This window comes from Eucyclogobius newberryi, unplaced genomic scaffold (assembly GCF_026437365.1).
Source record: "Eucyclogobius newberryi isolate DKJ021-1_F unplaced genomic scaffold, fEucNew1.0.hap1 SCAF_6, whole genome shotgun sequence".
Classification (NCBI taxonomy): Eukaryota; Metazoa; Chordata; class Actinopteri; order Gobiiformes; family Gobiidae; genus Eucyclogobius; species Eucyclogobius newberryi.
Window position 1 is genome coordinate 36,982,195 of NW_027316278.1, and position 23,552 is coordinate 37,005,746.

At 41.4% G+C, this 23,552-nt stretch overlaps 1 protein-coding gene across 6 annotated transcripts in view; it reads left to right on the plus strand.

Moving 5' to 3' along the window:
* Positions 1-23,552, plus strand: part of smtnb (smoothelin b) — a 120,915-nt gene that overhangs the window by 93,099 nt on the left and 4,264 nt on the right. For 3 of the 6 annotated variants that reach the window (XM_072434216.1, XM_072434218.1, XM_072434220.1), the window contains exons 11-19: positions 11,362-11,547; positions 12,554-12,629; positions 12,707-12,739; positions 15,274-15,450; positions 15,802-15,864; positions 16,593-16,671; positions 17,490-17,669; positions 18,008-18,134; positions 18,681-18,832. In XM_072434216.1, the coding sequence (XP_072290317.1) occupies positions 11,362-11,547; positions 12,554-12,629; positions 12,707-12,739; positions 15,274-15,450; positions 15,802-15,864; positions 16,593-16,671; positions 17,490-17,669; positions 18,008-18,134; positions 18,681-18,832 (1,073 nt within the window). Of the gene's footprint in view, positions 1-11,361; positions 11,548-12,553; positions 12,630-12,706; positions 12,740-15,273; positions 15,451-15,801; positions 15,865-16,592; positions 16,672-17,489; positions 17,670-18,007; positions 18,135-18,680; positions 18,833-19,997; positions 20,183-23,552 lie in introns of all 6 variants that reach the window. The other 3 variants (XM_072434217.1, XM_072434221.1, XM_072434219.1) reach the window with 3 other exon arrangements.

Consider the following 23,552-nt stretch of genomic DNA (forward strand, 5'->3'; position numbering starts at 1 on the left):
CCAATAGATCTACATGTACTTGTATTAAAATACAACCAATTTTCCTCAACTTGACAAAAATGAGGTACCTCTTTAAAGCTTGGTCTTGCTATAGTTAAATTGTGGCATTGTTTAATATTTGCAAAACGTATTCTGTTAAACAAAAGTGTACTCATAAAAATACTATGATTATAATATGTAATACAAAATATACTGTGTACATTTATCGACAGCCCAACGAGAATACTTGTAGACATCACTTGGCTGCTCCCTCATGACTTCTGTGTCTCTGACATCACAGTGAGGTTCCTCCATGAAAGGTAGTGTCTTGTGACTGAACCTGCTGCAGGCTCTGACCCTTTTTGGCCTGCTTTGGTTTGGCCTCAGAGGAGCAGCTCTAATCTGGTCTAGGATCAGGACTCTGGAGGAGAGAAGAGCAGGACTGTTAGACACCAGGAGAGCAGAGAACAGCTGAAAGTACTGTCTGTGGAGTAAGAGATGGACTTCTGGTTTGAGTTGGACTTTTGAAGAGCATGCAGGTAAATGTCAGGGTGGATAGTGCTTGTTGAAAAAGTGAAATATTAAATTCTGTCAGTATTGGGTATTTGTCGTTTGGGGGGGCAATGCTCTTTATTCTGTCCTGCGGTGTGACATGCCTTTTGAGAAAAATACCAAAATTGTTAGAAAAAACAAACAGTTGTAAGGAAAGCTCACGGTTTTATGAATGTTTGTGTGCTTAATTTGAGTCTTTTTAAATTGCTGCAGTGTGACATCACCTGTCACACAGCAGGACATTCTCAAGACATTTTCCATGTTAGAACTTCTCATAAATTACCTAATACATCTATAGTGTTTAATAAATGTATAACTGTACTTTTACTTCACTACATTTATGAGCAGGCATCTGTACTTTCAACTGAACTACATTTTTAGCTGGACTGGCCCTATAGTTTAAGGGTTATTTTGATTAAAATCATGTTGACCTTCTGCCAAAATATTTTAAGTTAAACCCCAGCTTTGAGCAAACAAAAAAATATAGTGGTACATACAATTCAATAGAAACAATAGAAAATGTATTCAAATTGACCAAAGATCAACACAATATGCTATCAAAATCACCACAGTTATCACAATTGATATATTTCTCTGGAAATCCAGCTCTCACACTCCAGGACATCGAACTGGCACATTTTACAGGAATAAGGCAATTAAAATAGTTCAAACACTGAAGCCCAGAGTTTGTTCTGGGGCATAAATGACAGAAGAGCTCTATACTGTTCTGTTTTTTGTAAAATAATATAATTACATACAGTTTTAATTATACTACTGTATGTGTATTTTATCAGAGACTTTTTTGTGCCCTGTTGATTGGAATTTCGGAGAGAGAAATATATTATTAAGTAATGTGAAAACGCCCAAAATTCCCATGTGAAGTCACTACAGCCGAGTTATGAAACTATTCTAGAGCTTTATTAAGTTAAATGTGTGGATCTTATTTGTTGTCTAAAGGAATGTTGGGTGGTTGAGTTTGTTTTTTTGGCTACTTTTTTGGTGGAAACTAAAGTAGGAAATTAAAGAACACATATTAAGCTTTTGTTTGTTTATGGTTATAATGTGGACCATTATTTTATATTGTGGACATTTTAAATTGAAAAATATATCTTAAACAACTTAATAATAAAAGAAGACTACTGTGCGGATTTCTGAGAGTAAAGATTATTACTTGTATGAATCATGCTACATGTAGTAATGAAGTTTCAAGAAGGGAAAACAATTATAATATGGTTTGTATCCTTTAAAGAAGTAAACGTTCTTTGCCTATATACAATCTTTAGGCATATTCCACAGCATTTTACAAGGAATACGTTTACTGTACTACATTTACAGCTAAAACATTTTTAACAGGACAGAATATTACAAAGTTCAGTATTTTTACTGAAACGGGTGAGGAGTCAGGTTTTAGCATGTTTATGGTGATATCTTGCCTCTGCAGTCATATTAAACAAAAGGTATTTTGATGTGGAAATGTTAATGGGTCCAGTTTGTTAACATCATTACAATTCTTTATTAAAGTCACTCATTTTGCGTTTTTACAAAGATATCTTTTAAGCTTCTACATGTACCTCGTCTCCTCCTGTTTGTTGATTACCTGGTTCACTCAGATCTTTTGGGTGGTCTGGCGCTCTTTGGTGGTCTAAACTTCAGAAGATGACGTTTCTGATTTCCCTTCTTTCTCCCAATAAAATGTGTTAATGCAGTGAGAGTGCAGTGGAATCGGGTGATGGTGGAAAGCCCCATGTACTCTTAAGTCTGAGCCAGGGTTTGGAAAGGAACAGAAGGAACGCTTAAGTCAGCACCATTCACAAGAAGAGGAAATGCTTTAAAAAAAAGACATGTAGCCAGGACTTGTAAGCAAGAACACTTCTCCCAACATCAAGGGAGTTCCAAGCTGCAGGAGCAGCTTAGGAAATTTAAACATTCTCTTTCCCCAGTCAGTGGATATACACATTGCATGAGCGCAGGGCATAATAACCCTCTGCTCTCTGCGTGAGGGCAGTAACATGTAAAGGACCACCACGGACAGTTTTCAGTGCAGTGTTTCCTGATCACATGCTCTTGTGCTCGGTCAGTGAGTGATGCAGTCTGGTGCCTAGGGGGACAAAGGACTCTCTCAGTCTGTGGAGCAGCGTTGGGACAACAGTCTGCTGCTGAACATTATATACAGAGCAATAGAGGCAGAAAAGTGGCCAATACCAGTCGTTTATGAGGGGAAAACGGGCTTTATTACGAAATAAGAATCCAAAATTTACCTTCAACTTATGAGTCCATTTTTGTAGATGATCTTAAAAAGACTGCTTTGGTCCATAACAAACCAAGGTATTTCTAATTTGAGACTAACTCAATAGAATTTCCCTGAGAGGTCTTAATCGGGGGGACCTCTGTTGACACGCAGCAGAAAAAAAAAACAGTCTTTCTCTGTCGTCATTTTGTACTGTACACTGAAGGATTTCACTAAATACACACCGGCATATCACCCACGCATGAGCAGCCAGGGAAACGTGCTGCTATGCTGGGGACGAGCCAGATGTTGCAGGTGTGCAGTAGGTGCGTCCTATGATTGACATGTGAATGAACTACTCGGTGAGGAAATGAGACTAAGACCAAAAAATCCTCCATAATTCCTTTAATGTAAATTGAGAATTTATTTAAATTGTACTTGAATGATACTTTTAAATCATAAGGCTGATCGCAGCGATTGCAAAAAGACATAAGTCATACAAACAAGTTAGTAATTCTGTTTGTGTTGCTGTGGAACCTGACTAAAGCTAGAGTAAACGAGAATCTACTTCCGGTTTCCCACTGTATTTAATTAATCTCCAAAGCCTCTACACTACATTTTAACCTCTCTTTATGTAATGCGTTGTCTTTGGATGATTTTAGATCCATTATGCACTGCAAATACAGTATCATGATTTGTGTCTTGATGTGCATCGGTAAACAGGAAACAGCTGATGCTCACATGCACTAGCTTTGTTTTGCTAAGTCTGTAGGCTCACAATATAAGTTGGCATCACTGGAAATGCAGTGGTTTAATCACAAGATCAAGTCGGTGTTTGGTGAGAAATTATTATTTTCTGCTTATGTCTGTTTAGTTTTCATTTGAGTCTGTGTTCACTCATCTCACTCAGAGTTGTTCCAGGCGCCGAAAATAATCCAGACCACTCTGGAAGCTGTACCTCTCACGGCACAGCCAGGTACGGTTCAGTTAAGATGGTGGAGACGCATTCTGACGCGCTCCAAAGTAAACCAGTGGAAACATGGATATAGATAGATATAGATATAACAAGGCAACTGCTGTTGCGATTTTAGGCATTACAAAAATGAATTTAATTAAAATAAAATTGAGATTATATTAGTTGTCCTGGGAGATCCTGGGACATCACACCAGCCTATGACTTCACCTACTGTGTGGGTTTGACTGGATTAAAGCTAATGACACAGACACTGGTGCATTTACATGGCCAGAGAAATCTGATCACTTGAGTAGATAGATAAATATAACACATTAATGAAATATTGTTTTTAGCATGTGTTTCAATAATAATTACCTTCAAAGATTATCAGATTACTGAAGTGCATGTACACTTAGTCACTGACTGACAATGCTTTAAGTGGAAAGGCACTAACACCAAACCATTATTATAAAACTACCATTATTGTAATGATCCAAGAAACTAGCTCAAAAATGACAAAAATATTACATGCAACTTAAAATGAGATGCGTTAAGATTTCAGATCTCAAATTATTTAGTTTTGATTCAAACTCGAGTTGGCCCAGGTAGTCTTTCTTTATCAACACTTTTATATTTTCTATAAATATATATCTGTAAAACATATATTTTCTTGAAATTGCATTACCTGATTTTGAAGCCGCAAAAGGAGGAAGTCAATTGCTCGATCAATTATACCCATGCATTCAGCTCTTGATTATTAGATGCAGACAGCGTGCAGTGGTCTGATTTAGTCACCAAGTGCAGCTATTATAATGTACTCTGTGGAGTTGCATTTAACAGTAGTCTCACTATTGGATATGGAGGAAAAACGTCTTGCTTATACCACGACTAGTACTGGTAATAATACACTGTCTATTGGGGGTTTCTCAAAGGGAGCTCCTGGTTAGTTGTTACTTACACTAATTAATTTGTCTGTTTTGTTCTTGTTGCATATCTTATTTCACTCTTACTTGTATCATAATACAGTTCTGTTTTCCATAACCATGTTCGGCTAAGTCTGTGTCCTTAGCCTCTCCATAACCCACAAAAACATGAATTCCGCAGCCCGTGATGGACACCAGCAGAAACACCATGCGTTTATGAGTCTATTAAGTGAAATAGCAGCTGGTGTCAGGTGTTTAAACAGAGGCAAAGCAGATTGATAATGCGTCTCTAAACAACCTGTCGCAAGAGTATTCGAGACATGCAGAGCTGTCAGCGCAGCGAACAACCTCCAGCCATCACACACTCTGAACCTGAACCTCGAGCCATCACACACTCTGAACCTGAACCTCGAGCCATCACACACTCTGAACCTGAACCTCGAGCCATCACACACTCTGAACCTGAACCTCCAGCCATCCAAACACACCTGAACCTCCAGCCAGGCCTCCGTAGCTCCAGTGTTGTCTCTGAGTTGAGCCATACATTGAGAAAAAGCTAGGCTACTTGTATTGGATCCTAGCTCCATTTTGTAATTATTATTTACAAAAGTAAAATATTTAGTAAACTTGACTGCAACTTTTTTCTAATTTGTGATTTCATGATAAATTATAATATTTAAACATTATTTAAAATGTATTTCTTGCACTGCCACAAGCATAAAACTGGAGACTCTCAGTAAACCCTTTTCGAAATGTACCCTTCAACTAAAGATTTGTGGAAATGAATGTATATAAATGAATACTAGAATTAAACATTTTATTGGTTGGTGTCAATAATTATATATTATTAGTGGTATTAGTCATATAACTTTCTTTTACTCGAATATCATTGTACGACAAAGAAAATTGGAAAAGTACCTCACAAATCCAAAGAAAAGGTACACATGATGAATAGGGAGCCCTAAAAATGATGCTCTTTATATCTAAAATTGAACAAATAAATCAATATAGTAATGTATTGCTGTAGTGACAGGCCTTGTATCGGCTGGTTATCGGTTACAACAGTAAATTAAATATTGTTGTTTGTTATCAATTGAAAAAAAAACATATTATAGGACTATCCCTATTTAATATAGTAAAAACACGTCTTTCAGTTTACAGGCCAGGTTTTCGTTTAACAAGAATGTTTTTTTCCCAGCCCATTTGAGGGGTTTGCATTTGATCATTTGTCACTTATTTCTAGGGATTTTCGCACCAACTCTCTGCAAAAAATATATAAATATTCTATCCAGTCTAAAAATCGATCAAAGTCTCTGGAGACAACTGACCAATTGTCGTTCTAGTCTTTGATAAACATTTGACCACTGGCAGTCCTTGTTTTCTTTATTTAGCTTCACTTTTACCAGCCCACATTTTTAGCTGTGCTTTTGGGCCTTGGCTGCGGATGAATAGACAAGCTCATGACACCTGGAACAAGCGGTCGAGCTTTGCTGTCGGGGCAACCGGATTCCTTTGACCCCATTGGCCGCTGTGAGAGGCTGCCACAGAGGGGAGATTAGCCGAGGGTATAAAAAGCATTGTTGTTTTGGAAGGTCCCTGTGCAGAGGACGGACTGACTGCAAAAAGACGACGACTTCCTGCAACTACTTTTTGCTAAACTGAGAAGAACTAGTGTAAAATGTTTGGACTTGTGTAAACCTTGCATTGAATTACTGTGACAATGCCTGGAGTCGACTTGGATTTTCTCTCAACGTCATCCACATCGGAAATACCCAGTCCAGTGAGGGTCACTGGTCATCGCCTGGTTCAAGACACACCTACAGAAGATGAGAATGTTGTTGAGCAAAACTTCGAGTCTCTACTTAGTTGCGCTGTCCAGGAAATTCACACGGACTTGGAAGTATTCGGAAAGCGTGTGGACGAAAGTTTAGAGACGGCTGCAGCTTCGGTGGTGCCGCTGGCTAAAACCTTGGCCCAGCTGCAAGAAGAGAACACGATCCTGAAGAGTGAACAGGAAAGGTTAGCAAGGGAGGTGGAGGTTCTGTGTCAGACTATGGGCTTTCAAGATGTACATTTTGAAAGACTTGCCAGTTCAGAAGCTTCATCCAAAACTTCTAGCATGTTAAATTATCCACATGAGGTTGATCAAGGCTCTGTACTTGTCCTGCAAGAGTTTCAATCTTCACCCCAAGAAGCAAACCGTTCTCCAATAGATCTTCCACAACAAGATTTAAGCCCTCAAAAACATTCTAATGAGCTAATATTGGACCCACAATACTTTGAATCTTCAGAAAGTCCTTTAGCACAGGAGTCAGTAGAAACTTCACCCGAAACTGCAATCTGTCCATTGGGCTCTCCTCGAGGTGTACCCGAGGAGTTGGTATTGCAACCACAACACTTTGAATTTGAACCAAACAATGACATATATGGATTTACAGGATCTATACACAAAGTGCAAGGATTAGAATGTTCATCGACCAACAGTACGACAAATGCTTTGGATAAGTCGAAAGTAGAAAAATATGGCCATCCTAAAGTTGAAGAGTTGTGGTCAGTCACTCACCACCCAGCCTCGTCCCACCCTCGCTCCCTTTCTGCTCCGTCTCTGGTGGGATACGCTCCAGCCAGCACGGTATCTCTCCTGTTATTAACACCCTTTTGTCACCCTCTAAGATAAAATAGTTTTTTTTTCCTGTTATTTGTATTCAAAGAGTGATTTCAGTTTGATTTTGTATAGAGGTGGGCAATATTCTAACTACAAGATGGCTTTGAAATTCATGTTTTGAAAGTATCTAAATTGGCCTGTCCCTTTAAAGCCTACTTTCTGGCACCTTTTTGATGTTTCCCTGCCCTGTTTGACCTTATTTCTCTCTTCTGTTCCGGCCTGTAGACTATTTCAGCTGTCGGTTTGTAGCTGTTTGGGTTTAATTAAATACAGTGTTTACATGTCAGGATTCAATAGAGGTTTTTCCATTTCAGATCTTTTATATCCATCTTGAATAACTTCAAAGTCACGTGTCCCAGTTACGTCAAATGGATTTAGCCCTCTGGTAATCTATAGAGAGAGATATATATCTATATAGATATATAGAGAGATGGAGAGATATATAAAATCATGGTAAATTTTTTGGTCACATCGCTCACTCGTACACTTTGTGGACATATTCAAATAAATGCTGCTTATGTGTCCGTGCTAATGGGCTAATTCTCCCCCACACTGTTGTCTCGTGGCTGCTTGGGAACTTTGTTGTTGAACCCAAACATTCCTCTCCGGTCAAGTGGCTCTGTCCACTATGTGCTCTGTGTACTGTGGTCCCACACACACTGTACACGTGTGTGTGGGACACATAACACCCCTTGTGCAAGGAGTATTATTGTTGTATTAGTGACTGTTGTTTACATGCAGACCCTTCAAGGAGTGACAGGTTTAAAATAGTTGTGGACACTGACCGGTCTGTAGATTAATGTTCTTATGAGGATATAGGCCACAGAAACGATAAGATGTTGTTTATAGACCCTTTCAGTGTTTGCAAGTAGGACGCCTGCATTCTGAAGGCTGGCACACATTAGCTCCTATGCATTTGCAGTGGGTGAGTACAGCATTAAAGGCCAAACATCACTATGAAAAACAAGAGCTGTTTTGGTGACTGACAACCACGCAACCACTGGATTAACACCAGGTTTGAGTCTAAATTAGCATACAGTGATCCCTCGCTATAACGCGGTTCACTTTTCACGGTCTCGCTGCTTCGCGGATTTGCATCATGCATTATGTTCTGCATTCTGATTGGCTAAACAGTCTGTCCGCGTCTTCTCTACCTGTGTGTCAATAACGTTTCTGGATTCATATGTACACGTACGTAAAACTGCTTGCCAAATTGAAGTTTGCGAGGCCGGTGAGAGCGCGCGTGTGAGCTGCGGGAGACGCCGGTGAGAGCGGCGCGCGTGAGAGGCCGGTGAGAGCGGCGCCGCGCGTGAGCTTCAATGTTTTATGGAGTATTTCATTGTATAATAACTGTAAAAAAATAAAGGTTTCTACTTCGGTTCTTTTGGAACTTAACCCCCGCGATAAACGAGGGTTCACTGTACATGCTAACAACCATGTTAAATTGCACCAAAAATGTTGTAGACCACAACAGTATGACAATGACATTTTTTTAGAAACTTTAGAGCTGGAAGTCAGATATTGACTCGATTACTCTGCAAATGTAATAAACTACGCTGTCTCCAAATTTCAAAATTAACATTTTGCTGCCTCATTAAAGGAATGGAATAGGTGAAAATAGTAAATTGGATAATATGAATCCCTCATTTACCCAGGAGTGTTCCATCAGAGAAAAAGATTCAGTTGTAGACATCTGGACACTGTTTTTGAAAAACTAGACATTTGGACTCTCATCCAAAAGAAATCTGAGCTCTCAGACTAGATCTGCACATTGAGAATACTTTTTATAAAAATCAGTATCAGAAAAGGTGTCTGTGTAATCCCTCATTCGTCCAGGCGTGTTCCATAGTAGAAAAAGCTTCAATTGTAGTCATCTGGATTCAGTTAGAAAAAATAGACGTTTCGACTCTCATCCAAGAGTCATTGTCAATAAAAGAATTTAGATCGAGAACTCCGATATTAATACTGTTCTGTGGTAAGACCCGCCCATTGGGCGGAGCCTTCCTGAAGTAGCAAGTTCTGTTGAAACAAACAACTCTTGCTACTTCAGGAAGGCTCCGCCCAATGGGCGGGTCTTACCACAGAACAGTATTAATATCGGAGTTCTCGATCTAAATTCTTTTATTGACAATGACTCTTGGATGAGAGTCGAAACGTCTATTTTTTCAAACTGAGTCCAGATGACTACAACTGAAGCTTTTTCTACTATCAGAAAAGGTGTATTGCCATTGCTAATGAACAGAATTCACAAACATAGGAACTTGCTTTGGTGATACGGTGCAACATAAAACGATGAACAATAATGAAATAACCTATATAAGACCAAAAGAAAACTATTAGAATCTGCTATAGGATAAAATAGAATAACACTCTATACATACATACGCATACATGCATTCATCCATCCTTTAATTTTCTCAAAAAATGACAGTGCACCTTATATGTGGATGCATTCTGGTTGTGCTTACTTACCTCGAAGCGATTTTGTGTGGTACATGTTTTGTTTTGCTTAATTCGCCTTACAGTCCGGTGCGCCTTATATGAAAATTATCAAAAATAGACTATTAATTGACAGTGCGCCTTTTTAATCCAGTGCGCACTATAGTGCAGAACATTTGGTACATACAAACAAACAAACATACGGAATAAATTAATATGGCCTAAAAAATTTACGTTATGTATAATGCCAGAACAGAACATGTCCACTGACACTGCCCTGCCTGTTCCTCCCTGTTCCCGGTGTCAGTGCATCTGAATGTTCCATGATTGTCCTCACAAACCTACAGGACTTCTGAGGCCTATTATGGCTCCAGCAGCTCTCATTCTCTCTCTCCGTCTGTGAGGCTGAGCGATGGTGCTGTTCCAAACTCATCAGGCTCTGGGATCACATGGTGTTCACACATTATGTCCAACTACGGTCATATACTGATACTACTACTACTACTACTATGACGACTACTGTGCCAAAATACCTCACATAGAGCAGAGGCGTGTGAAGGTAGAGCTGGTCACTTGGGAATCATCATCAGAAAATGATAATATTTTTACATCCAAGAGGCCTGTACATTTATAACATCTGCAATAATTAACTGATGTGTCAAACATGTTCAAGTCAAATGTGTTGAATGTTTCCACTGGTGCAATTTGGAGCGGATCAGATCCCATTTAAAGGAATAATAGAGGATTTTTTGCAGAGTTGAGAACTCGAGCGACTGTTTGTACCTTTTTTTAAAAATGCACATGCGGACACTCACCACATTCACCCCCACCCTCCTGTTCTTTCCAAAAGGCCGCCTCCCATCAAACCTCGTGCAGCAGCATGCAACAGCCCCGTTGCTACACGTGCGTTTGTTTATTAGCACAACGGATCGCATCGCATCTCTATTTCTGTCTCTTCTTAGCCAGCTTGCACACAGTCTTTCTCTGTCGTCATTTTGTACTGTACACTGAAGGAATTCGCTAAACACACACCAGCATATCAATCAGGGAAACGTGCTGCTATACTCGGGATGAGTCTGCAGGTGAGCAGTAGCACGCCGGGAATGATTGACATGTGGGAGAACTACTCGGCTGTCCACGCCACAAGGAAATGAGACTCATGATATCCTTTGATAATCTGATGTATTTCTGGTGATATTAAGGCAACATGCATAGACAAATCTAGCGCACCCTAGCAAGAGCTGTTTAGTGTTTATCGTGCACGGCACAAAAATATTCGTCAGCTGTTCACAAAGCAGAGCTCTGCCTCTGGACCAGAGCCCGTCCCTGAGCTGGAGACACATTCCACCTGTAAAAGAACCGTTCCAAAGCCCTCTAAAGTGAACTAGTCTGGGGGATCAGGACATGTTCAGATGTGGCTAAATTAGTGTTCAAGTTTTAGTTTCGGTCTTTTGACTCGTATACTTTTTGACTGATCGTCTCTTTTAGTATAGTGGCAAAATGCAGAGGAATTACAGGAATACAATAAATCAAAACCCTAACTTAATATTTTTCCTCACTCAGTTCTTTCTATGTGACCCTACAGCTGTTGTGTATAAAGGTCTATATTCCCGTGTTCCAGATGGAGACTGAGCCAATCGTGGCCTCAGAGCCGGTGTTCTCGGCCCCTCCCTCCATGCAGGCGGGACGTCCTGCCGCAGACCTCCCGAACGGCTCCAGTGCCACAGCTAAACCAGAGGAACGGCCTGGCAAACTCACCCCCGAGACGCTGGCCGCCATCGAGGACGAGGAAATGCTCGACAAAATGGTCAGGCTTCTACCGTCATATTATCCATTATACGGAATTGATTACATAAATGAACTAAGTCTGAGCTCGTTGTACTGTCACAACTGAACTTGGGTTGCCTTAAAGCTGCAAATTGCGTTCACAAATTAGTTTCAGTTATTGGATCTGGCGGCAACCCAAAGTGAGGATGTCAATACAATTGTTAAAATATGTTCACTTAATGTGGGGGTTAAAAATTGATAATATTTGTAATACTGAAGAAAGTCACAGTAGTTGTTCCAGCGTTTTCCACAGTATGTATTGCTGCAATCGCCATGACACCACGTCCGGCTGCGGCAGACAAAAACACAACGCGGTGGACGAAGCAGTGCCTCTGCAGTTGGTTCCATAATAGGAAAGTTTTTAGGGAATTTTCACTCAAATTCACTTCAATGTCAGTGGAATGTCAGGCAGCACCATCAACAGTGGCCCTAAAATTAAACTACAAAAACATACATTTACACACAGGGATCATACGAAGAAGCTGCGTCTCTTGTCTAGTGGAGGTGCTGGAGGTTATTTTAGTACGTATTCCACATGTTAAAGCCTCTCGTAGGTTTGCCGTGGGCTCTGACGATTGGGAGTCACGTGAAGCTGCGTTTGATAGTGAGTTAAAGTTGGTTCATTTATCTGCTCATGTTTAAGTTCTTCTTCCTATCTTTTTTGTGGTGCCCTTCCAGAGTCATAGTGTAGATAACACATATCTACATCTTACAAAACAATCTTAAAGGCACCAAAAATGCTTCAAGTAACAAGAGTAATAATGGAGCTGTATTTGCCTGTACACTTACACTTTCTAAAGTATTTTAAGTAGGAATGATGTTGTTTTGTGTTTATTTAGAGTAAACAGCTTATTTCTGTGACTTATTGTAATAACTGAATACAGATTGATTGCTCAAATATTATTCATCCTTTCTATCAGATATAGATGTATAATAATGATCAATTAGCATAATAATAACTTGATTGATTTCTGCTTTTTGTCCAGCTGGATGAATCCAAAGACTTTGAGGAGAGAAGGCTGATCCGCGCCGCCATGAGGGACCTGAGGAAGAGAAAGAGAGGTAAACTCAAACAGCCCCTCGTCCTGCCAAGTATTCCTCATGTGCAGATCTAATAAAGCTAACTGTGACTCCCGTAGAGGCCATGCTGGGCTGCACGCAGGAGCAGATGGGTAGGACGCTGTGTGCAGTGAAATGGCATGATGTGATGACTACCTACAGTTGAATGATGCATGATGACCCCCTGCACATGTACCATTAGGGACTTGTCTGTCTTGCATACAGTTTTGTAACACCTGGCTTATTGTTGGACTTTACATAGTGGATTTTGACATAACATCAGCACAAGACATGTAAACAGTATTTATTTGTCATTTTAAAGGGGACTTATTCTGGAAAATCCCCTTGAATGAGCTTTTAACCTGGATTTACAGGTTCATCATTTCAACCATAATTTCTTTACTCAAGGTTGTATTTTGGTTAATTCCTGTTTTCATCACGTAGTGTCAAGTAGACTCTTTTCATTTAAATATGTAAATTATGTCACTATGAAGAGGCTGGGCTTATCAGTTCTGCAGTTTTGAACAGGAAGGCAGTGAACCTGTTTCTATTACTATTATAAGCCGTTTTAGATCCTTATTGGTGTGTACAAAATGTAAAATGATGATCTACTTTTGTTACAGTTTAAAGGCGTTATGAACGATTTTTCGTCAATTTGAGAACTCAGGCGGAAGTGCCCCAGAATAACACGCCTGTAGCTGACTTTTTCATATAATTAAGTTTAAGTGGTTTTACCACAGCAGATATATTATAAAAGCAACTCTCGGGGTCATTATCAAAGTTTTTGTCGTCCAAGAACCTCAGAACGACTTTTGAGAGCTTTTTACCTTCTTACAGTGCTATCGGTACCTCATAAATAATAATAATAATAACTTTTATTTATATAGCGCTTTTCAGTGACCCAAAGACGCTGAACATATATAAAAAAGGGGGGGTATTTACAGACAGGGGGGGACAACACGTACAATACACATTAATATACAGATAAAATGAACAAGACAGAAGAAGTAGAGAGAAAAATATGGGGATGTAACAGGGGGTAGAAGAGTAGGCAATGGGGTAGAGGAGGCTAGGGGTAGGGGAGGTCATAGGCTTGGGTGAAGAGGTATGTTTTTAGGCGGGATTTGAATGTTGTGAGTGAGGGAGAGTGGCGGACAGGTTGGGGGAGGGAGTTCCAGAGTCGGGGTGCTGTTCGGGAGAATGCTCTGTCGCCAAAACTTTTGAGTCGGGATGTTGGTGCAGTCAGGGTGAGAGAGGAGGAGGATCGGAGAGCTCGGGAGGGGCGGTGGGGGATGAGGAGGTCAGACAGGTAGGGGGGGGCAAGGTGGTGAAGAGCTTTGAAGGTGAGGAGGAGTATTTTAAAGTTTATGCGCTGCTTGATGGGGAGCCAGTGGAGAGAGCGGAGAACGGGAGTGATGTGATCACGGGACCGGGTGTGGGTGAGGAGGCGGGCAGCGGAGTTTTGGACCATTTGGAGTCTGTGGAGGGAATGGGAGGAGATGCCAGTGAGGAGGGAGTTGCAGTAGTCAAGGCGGGAGGAGATGAAGGCATGGATGAGGGATTCAGCAGCGGGGAGGGTGAGGCAGTGTCGGATTTTGGCGATGCGGCGGAGGTGGAAGTATGAGGTCTTGACGATGTGGCTGACATGGGGAGTGAAGGAGAGGGTGGGGTCCATGATGACACCGAGATTGCGTACCAGGGTAGAGGGGGTGATGGTCGAGGTGTCGATGCTGAGTGAAAAGGGACCAGTTTTATTGAGAGTGGATTTGGTGCCAATGAGGAGGAGCTCTGTTTTGTCACTGTTCAGTTTGAGGAAGTTGAGAGTGAGCCATGATTTTATTGTAGAGATGCAGGTTTCGATGTGGCTGAGGGGAGGGTTTTGGGTGGATTTGGTGGTGAGGTATATCTGGCTGTCGTCAGCGTAGCAGTGAAAGTCCAGGTTGAGTTGGCGGAGGATGTGACCAAGGGGGAAGATGTAGCAGATGAAGAGGAGGGGGCCGAGGACTGAGCCCTGGGGGACCCCCTGCGTTACTGGGGAGAGGGTGGATGAGTGACCGGAGAGGGAAATGAACTCTTGCCTGTTGGTGAGGTAGGATGTGAGCCAGTCAAGTGCAGAGCCCTCAACACCCAGTTGGGACAGCCTTTGTAGGAGGATGGAATGGTTTATAGTGTCAAAGGCTGCGCTGAGGTCTAGTAGTAACAGGATGTTGAGGGCCCCGGAGTCTGCAGAGGTGAGGAGATCGTTGAGTACTTTGACCAGGGCTGTTTCAGTGCTGTGAAGTGGGCGGAAGCCAGATTAAATGTACCCAAAGTGTTTTTTTGATTGTATCCTGCAGTCTTTAGCTAGAGAACAGTCTCTATCTTTCCCCTCGGATGAGCAGACAAACCCTGCGTAACTCACCCTGGGTGATGCTTCTCAGTTTCAGCCCATCCTCCAGGAAGCACTCTGTACCTGTAACACAAGTTTGAAATGGTTTCAGCTTAGGCTCCAGATAAACTAGTTCCCCATCGTCTGGCCACATGAACATCACATGTGCAGGGCTGATGTGGAAGGAATGTTAGAGGTGATTCCTAAATGTCTCCTTCCATGCATCTGTGGAAGCACTGTGCTTTTCCACTGCCCTCATGTTCCTCTGCTCCTCCGTAGACCAAAGGGAGAAGGAGCGAGAGAGCCGCTTGCAAGAGCTCCGGACGCAGAGGGACCAGAAGACGGCGTCCAGAGCAGGGGCCGGGACAGGGGAGGTGGTCATCAGGAAGCTAGAAAAGTCTGCTGACGGAAACATGCTCAGCCAAGTCACCAAGATGGATCGATTTGCACAGTCCGGTACGTGTCTAGACTCCTCCTGCTGGGCTGGGACAATGTCATTAACTAAATATGAGCATGTTGTTTTTAAATAATTGTTTTATTGCACTGAAACTTGTATGAAACGTGTGTCCTTAATGTGAGTGGGCTTGCACAGCCACAAACCTGACTGAAATGTTATAGCTATAATATCCCCCATCATGGCATACACAAATCTATCTCCATACGGAATGTTCAGAAGTTTGGCATTAACTCCTCCATAGATTCATTCAGGTGAAAGAAAGTTACACTTGTCACTTTCACTTTTAAGGTGGGAATTTAAGGATTTTTCTGTAATATTTCACAAACTTTGCCTATTTTTTTTGCTCACAGATGATGGGAGCAGATCCAGTCGGAGCACAGTGGTTGAGACCAGCTATGTTCAGAAAACTGACAGTAAGTCCCCTCCTTTGTTTTTGCACTTGTCATCAGTACCTTCTCCTCCTCTAATAACTGCCTCAGCCCTCTGAGTTCTGTTTAATATTCTGGAATAATGCCATCACTTCACTTGGCCATGTGAGGGAAACCTGATTCTTCACAACGCTCTGTGATGATGTTTATCCCCGTTTCCCTGGTCCAAACGCATTTTATCTCCGGTCTATAAAAGAAGACCTTTTGGATCAGTAGTTGAGGAATGACTGTTACAAACCAGCTCTGTGCTTGTGTGGAGAGAAGAAACATGACATAACATCAAAAAGTCAAATGGTAAAATGAAGACCTTATTTTTTATGACAGTAAATTTCAATTATAAATACAAAATATGGATTTATGTAAAGGAATGAATTATAGAGAGTTGGATTATACTCTAAATTACATCCAAGGGAGGCTCTAAAGAGAGTAGAACGATCAATGCAGTACAAATGAGGGTTAATTGAATTTGGCAGTCACCTAAATTAACTAATGGTGACCTCTAGTGACTATTTTTGACTACTACATACACACATACTGTTATGTACCAAAACACGTATCAACATTTGAGCTGTCAAATAACCTTTTGTTTTTGTCTTTATTTATTCATGTCACATTACAATGACATGATGCACACTGTGTGATGGTTCACACAATCAGTCGTGGCTGAAGAGTGAATATCAGGCTCATCGTGTGTGTGTGTGTGTGTTTTTCAGGAGGAACAGTCCAGTCTAAATCCTACAGCTACTCGTCGTCCTCCACCTCCATATCCTCCAACACCAAGAAAGTGGGCAGGTTAGTTTATGTCGATGTTTAATGTTCAAACTCCACGCGTCTACTCCCTCACCCTATGCACTCGTCGCTTGGTTTGGCATGAGAGCCCACGCAGGCAGAATAGACAATAGAGCCCACAATTCATCCGTCCATCTTTATATGTACAGCACATTTTATTTGATTTAACAAAAAGTCACCTAAAACGTTACACTGAATATACATGACATGCAAGTACCCTGAAATATAATATGTATCTAGAAATAGAAAAGAATTATGTGCACTGCCCAGTGGTGGAGTGGTTAAGACACAGCACATATATGCCAGGCTCCAGGTGCAGCCGGCCGCAGTGTCGTGAGTTCAAATCCCAACTCCAACTATAAACTGCATGTCCTCCCTTCTCTCATCCCCCATTTCACGCTCACCTTTCCTGTCTAATAAAGCCTTCGGGGGCCCTGTATTATTAATTACTTAATTAAAATATTATTTAAGTATATAAAACAAATTAAAAAATAAATTTGATTTAGATTGCATAATAATATATAAAGTGATTATTTTTTTAGAATGTATTTTCTGTACAAAATTATGAATTAACTTCTGTCAACTAGACAAAAATTCCATGTAGCTTTTTCAGTTCCAAAGGCCTTATATCTGTATCTGTCTGATGGGGGCGCCACACTGAAACAAACACACCCTATAGTTTACAGACAGGAGTATTATTTTTCGTCATTATTAGTTATAAAGGCTATAGTTTGTTGAGTAAATAACATTTTTGAAAGTCAAATGATTACACAATGATTTGTTATTTTGACATTGTCGTTATGTTGTTGTGCTGTCTGCAGTGTGTTTGACCGTGAGGACGACAACCTGTCCCGTGGAGGTGGCGGGGGCCTGGCTGCAGTGGAGAGGAGGCAGGCAGAGAGGAGGAAGGAGCTGATGAGGGCTCAGACCATGCCCAAGTCCTCCTCCATGCAGGCGCGCAAAGCCATGATCGAGCGGCTGGACAAGGACGCCTCTGCAGGGTGAGCATTGGATTTTGCCCATCCAATGAAGCCCACTACCATCATATCCAAAAATATCACTAAATATTGAACTTGATCATTTATATTTGTTGGGGTTGTTATGCTGCTATTAAACACTACTGGCCTCTCATTGCCACTGTGCCATGCTGATCATAATCTTATAGTGGTATTTTCAATTAAGTAAGTAATTTAAAATCCATTGTACCTTGTTGTACTAAAAACAAGTTTATCAGTTTTCTCACGTAAACACACCCCAAAAAACAGATTGAATTATTGGGTTATTATTCTATCTGATTTTTGTCTGGCCATGTAAACATTGCCACTGGCCCTGTCCACAGCTCTGAAGGTCCTGCCGTGGTGAAGATCAACAGGGTCCAGCGCGCCACCAGCTTCGGAGTCCCCAATGCCAACACCATCAAACAGATGCTGCTGGACTGGTGTCGAGCCAAGACCAGGTCCTACGAGGTGAGAAAACCCACTGTCCATCCTGTCGACATGGGGGAGTTCATTTAAAGGACACATATTATGCAAATCAAAAAAAACTTTTAACACCGTTTCCTCATCAAAAAGCTGGAGTTGTATATAGCTTCATTCACACTTGATTGATGAATCCTGTTTAGCAAGTCCTTGACTTGAGCCTTTAGCTATGCTGCTCCCACAGTTTACAACACTGTTCAAACTGAACTGAGATGTTGCGAGCTCGCGGATTTCTCTGAGAAGTTTTCACTTCATTTTGAAAAACAAAGAGCGAGAATCCTATGATCATTGTCTGTGCTTTTAGTAGTCCTGTTTTGATATTTTTGTTTTTTGTTCTTATTTTATTGCAAATGTGTAAATGTTTTGCAGGTTTTGAAAATAGATTTTGATCTACTAGTTAAATAATTGTTAATGAATAAATAAATAAATAAATACGCTACGGTAGGAATATGAATGTTTTCCAGGATATCCAGTGTATGGTTCATTAGTTCTTAATGAGAGCTAATTTTGTTAACGGTGGGCTCTCCTCTGTAGCACGTGGACATCCAGAACTTCTCGTCCAGCTGGAGCAATGGCATGGCCTTCTGTGCTCTGGTGCATCACTTCTTCCCCGAGGCGTTCGACTACAGCGCCCTCAACCCCTCAGAGCGCAGACACAACTTTGACCTGGCCTTCAGCATGGCCGAGTGAGTGACCACTCCAGACACACACACACACACACACACACTGTCTGAGGAGATGGTAAAAGCAATGAACGTGCACAGACAGCAGGAGGCGCTCTGGACAGTCTCCTCCACCTCTCCTGTCTCTCCTGTGTCCTTCACACGCTGTAGTTGGACTGGGCACTGAACTGGTGTCACAATGCCATGTACTGTCATAGACAACACATTATGCACACTATTGTTCACTATTGTTCACTATTCTCTGTAGTTCCCTGTGTCACCAGAGCACCAGTGTGTTTAGAACCACCACATGTTCTGTTTTTGTGTAAGGCTCCTATGCATTGTGATTCTGATCAGTAATAGAGATTAGTTTTAGAACAGTTTGCATGGAAAGATAGGTGCTGTTAGGTGTCATAATCTACTTTTCCCTACATTTCAGTATAAAAGATACCCGCTAGTTATTTCTAAATCATCATGTACTGTATGTACAGGATGTACAGTACCAGGCCTCTGTCCAATCCTCACTACGACTTTACTGCCACTTTAGACTTGATTAAAGTGATGATTAAACATAAACATGGCATCTCATTATCACACCCATTAACTGAGTTTATATTACCAACTTCCAATAGAAATGCAGGTGAAAAAAGAAATGGTTTGGGCCAGGAACACCAGTAGTGAGTAAATTGCATTGGACAGGGCTTTTTATTCAATGCTAAACTTATTACCATTTTGCTAATGAATTTGAATATCATCCAGTTTGTTTAAGTGCAGTGCAACAATTCTTCATAATTTGCAATCAAATTTTAGACACTCATGGGCCCCCTCTGGTGTCTATGGGGCCCTAAGCAGCTGCTTAGTCTGTTTATAGGACCAGCCTTAAGATGTTTAGAATTAAATTACATTAGGAGAAGTAATTCTTAAATGCATGGAGCCCTGTGTACTGTGTATACTTTGTGTAGTGTGTGTACCCTGTGTACTTCTGTTGTGCTCACTGTGCTGTAGATGAAGCATGTCACAGTCTAATGTGTTTGTGTCACTCACTCTGCTGCTGTTCACTGCTCTCTATACACCCTCTCTCTCTCTCTCTCTCTCTGTCTCTCCTTCTGTCTTTCTCTCTCTCTGTCTCTCCTTCTGTTTCTCTGTCCCTGCACGTCCCCTGTCCTGCTCCCACCTGGCCTGGCCTCAGGAGAATGGTGGACTGTCCTCAGCTGCTGGACGTGGACGACATGGTGAAGATGCGTGAGCCTGACTGGAAGTGCGTGTACACGTATCTGCAGGAGTTCTACCGCGGCCTGGTGACCAAAGGCCTGGTCAAAACACGAGCCAACAGCAGCTAGACCCAGCACCAGCACCGTACTCGTCCTAAACATGGTGAGACAGGCCCTCATGGACTAACATGGACAGCCAGGGGCCGGCTGGAGGCTAGAGTCTGTCTACAGTTGGTTTAGACCAGACCAGTGTTTGTTGCCTCAGCTTGTGAGAGTAGTGTTGCAACAAATGATCGTAGTCATATTTTGATAATGGTGATCATTATGTGGACTATTAAAGACTCTTAACATATACAAAAAGACATTTTCTTACAAGATTTCCATCAAGACTATTTGTAAATATTCTCTATCCAAAAGCTTTCAGCCATCATATTTCAACCTTTAGTTAATAATGTATTTATAAAGTATCAATGTTCATTGGATTACTCTTGGGGACGAGCCGCGTACAGACGTAAGACGGCAACATCTAGTGGTCAAAATGAGCAATTGACTAATGATCACGAGACAAGACTTAAAACTGTTAATTTAAATAAATATTTGTATCATTACTAGAGCAATACTATACAATCCTTTTTTTTAAAAATCACACCAATCACATCAAAAGGGAATGGAATGTAAAATTACCCTAAAAAAATGGTTGAGTGTGATGTGTGAAGTCTGATGGTGATAAATGTGTGCAGTGTTGATAAGTTAACTGCTATTCCGAGTGTTCAGGTCTAGAAAGGAGATTTGAGCAGGAGCACAATGACATTTGATCTTTTATTATAGAGTTATTAGTGAAATGTTTGTGTTGGTCCTGCTCCACTGTCCTCATCGCTCATTGGTCAATCATCAGTCAGGCAGATTGAGGTGCAAGCCACGCTTCCATTGGTCTAGTCCAAAAGGGACTCCACTATCTTAAGTGAACCGTACCGGTCTATTTAAATGACCCAAAGTGGGCCTTGAAAGGTCTAGCTTTCAAAGCGGTCACTGGCTCACTTTGGCTCCTGGAACGCTTCGAAATGATTGGATAAGAGAGAATAATTTGTCATCAAACGCTTGACTTGATCTTGTGATAAACAACTGTATTTCCACTGATACTGACTTACAGTGAGGAAAATAAGTATTTGAATACCCTGCAATTTTGCAAGTTCTCCCATGTAGAAATTATGGAGGGGTCTGAAATGTTCATCTTTTCAGCATTTCTACTGTGTGAGGCAGAATCCAGAAATCACATTGTATCATTTTTAAAGAATTAATGTGTATGTTGTTGTTGCAAATAAGTAAAATAATTTGAACACCTGAGAAACTCTGTTTATATTTGGCACAGAAGCCTTTGTTTACAATTACAGAGGTCAAACCTTTCCTGTAGTACTTGACCAGGTTTGCGCACACTGCAGTAGAGTCCTTCACACAGATCTTCTCTCGATCTGTCAGGTTTCAGGGCTGTCGCTTAGCTACACTGAGTTTCAACTCCCTCCAAAGATTTTCTATTGGATTTAGGTCTGGAGACTGGCTACCCCTTAATACAGTGCAGTCGTCCTGTCCTCTGTGCAGAAAAGAACCCCCCAAGCATGATGTTTCCACCCCCGTGCTTCACAGTAGGGATGGTGTTCTTGGGATGGTACTCATCCTCTTTCCTCCTCCAAACACGGCAGTGGAGTTTATACCAAACTGTTCTATTTTGGTCTCATTTGATGACATGGCTCCCATGTCTCCTCTGGCTCATCCAGATGATCGTTGGCAAACTTCAGATGGGCCTGGACATGTGCTGCCTTAAGCAGGGGAACCTTCCGTATGATGCATGATTTTAAACCATGACGGTGTAGTGTATTAATTAGGCCCGAGCGCCACAAGCTGGCGAGAGGCCTATTAATCTCGTAAGGCCGTGCGAAGCACGGCTGCGAAAGTGCGCACGTAGTGCGCACGAAATCGAGCGCGAAGCGCTCGCCCACTTCCAAACACTCACTAACGCACTCCTCCACTCATGCACGCCCCGTGCATACTAATTAGTTGTAGGAAAATGGAACATTACCGTTGTAAACGGGCGAAGCCCGTGCAAAAGTTCGCACTAAACGAGCACTTTACATTGGGATGACGACCGCGAAGCGGTCGTCATCCCCATATAAAGCACTCATTTGCGCTAAGTAGCTCACGAATACGTTCCCCATCTCTTGCATGTTCCGTGCATATAAGCATGTAATGCAAAAATTGAACATTATTACTGTATAGAGGGCCAAAAACACAAAGTGGGCGGAGCCCACTCAAAATTAACGAAAGTACCCGTCAGTGACCAGGGACCCACACCATGAGGTAGGAAAGCGCGAGCGCTTTCCGAAAATGTATAGTTTATGATATTTGAAAAATGGGAAACATTGTTTTCGCATCGGAATATTATTCTTTCTTTCTTTCTTTCTTTCTTTCTTCTTCTTCTCGGGACCAACCCCCCTATTTTTCACCCAGTGAACATTGACGAAAAGTCACAAAAATTTGCACACCTCTAAAAATCGTGCCTCTCTACATTCTGGCTATTTCCCTTTTCTAAAATAAAAAAAATTGGCGCGTCAGCGCCACCAAATGTACCAAAAATGCATTGAGAGATGGGAAATGACCCAAAAAAAATCTGATCGTAGAATCATGAAATTTGGCGCAGAGGTAGATGGTGACAAGAGAAGTAAAAAATATTATTACGGCAACGCCGTCCGCCCAACCAAATGTCGGCCATATTGCTTCAAAAATGGCTAAACATGACTTCGGAGTTTTTCCAAACGTCGTACTTTTACGAACTCCTCCCAGGGCGTTGGCCCTAAAAAGCTGAAATTTGGTGAAAATGCTACTGAGGAGTGGGACATCAAAAGTTATCCAAATTACATTGATACCTGTCACGGTCTCTGTGCGGCGAAGCCGCAAACTGTAGCTAGAATTTCAGAAATCTCCCATATTTAAAATTTCTGCCGTTTGCGCAGATAAAGTCCGAATTGCGTCAAATTAGAATCAGTTGTTAAACTCTTTGCCCTAAACCTACTTGAAGTGAAATAAATTCATTTGGCGCCACAGCGCCCCCTACAGATTTTATATGGAGGTTAAATGTTTAGTTTTGCGAAATTATATGAAATTTGACACACAACTCAATTTTAGCATCCCCATCAAAAAAGTCAATGACTCATGTCATAATTGTTATGGCGTTGCCGTAACGATGACCGAAACCTTTCATGTTATTCCAATGGGGAAATCGCCAGAACATGTTTACACTTTAGACTTTCACAAACTCCTCCCAGGGCGTCAGCCCTATTAACCTGAAATTTGGTGAGACTCATCTTCAAGACCATCAAAAGTTATCCACATTTTCATTCAAAGAGTCACGGTGTCTGTGCGGCAAAGCCGCACATTTTGCCAAGAATTCAAAATAAAATTGCTTTTTGATGGTAAAACAAAGGGGAGAAGATGTGACAGCGTCACAGATTCAGCAGTAGGCGTAATAAAAGGACAATTGG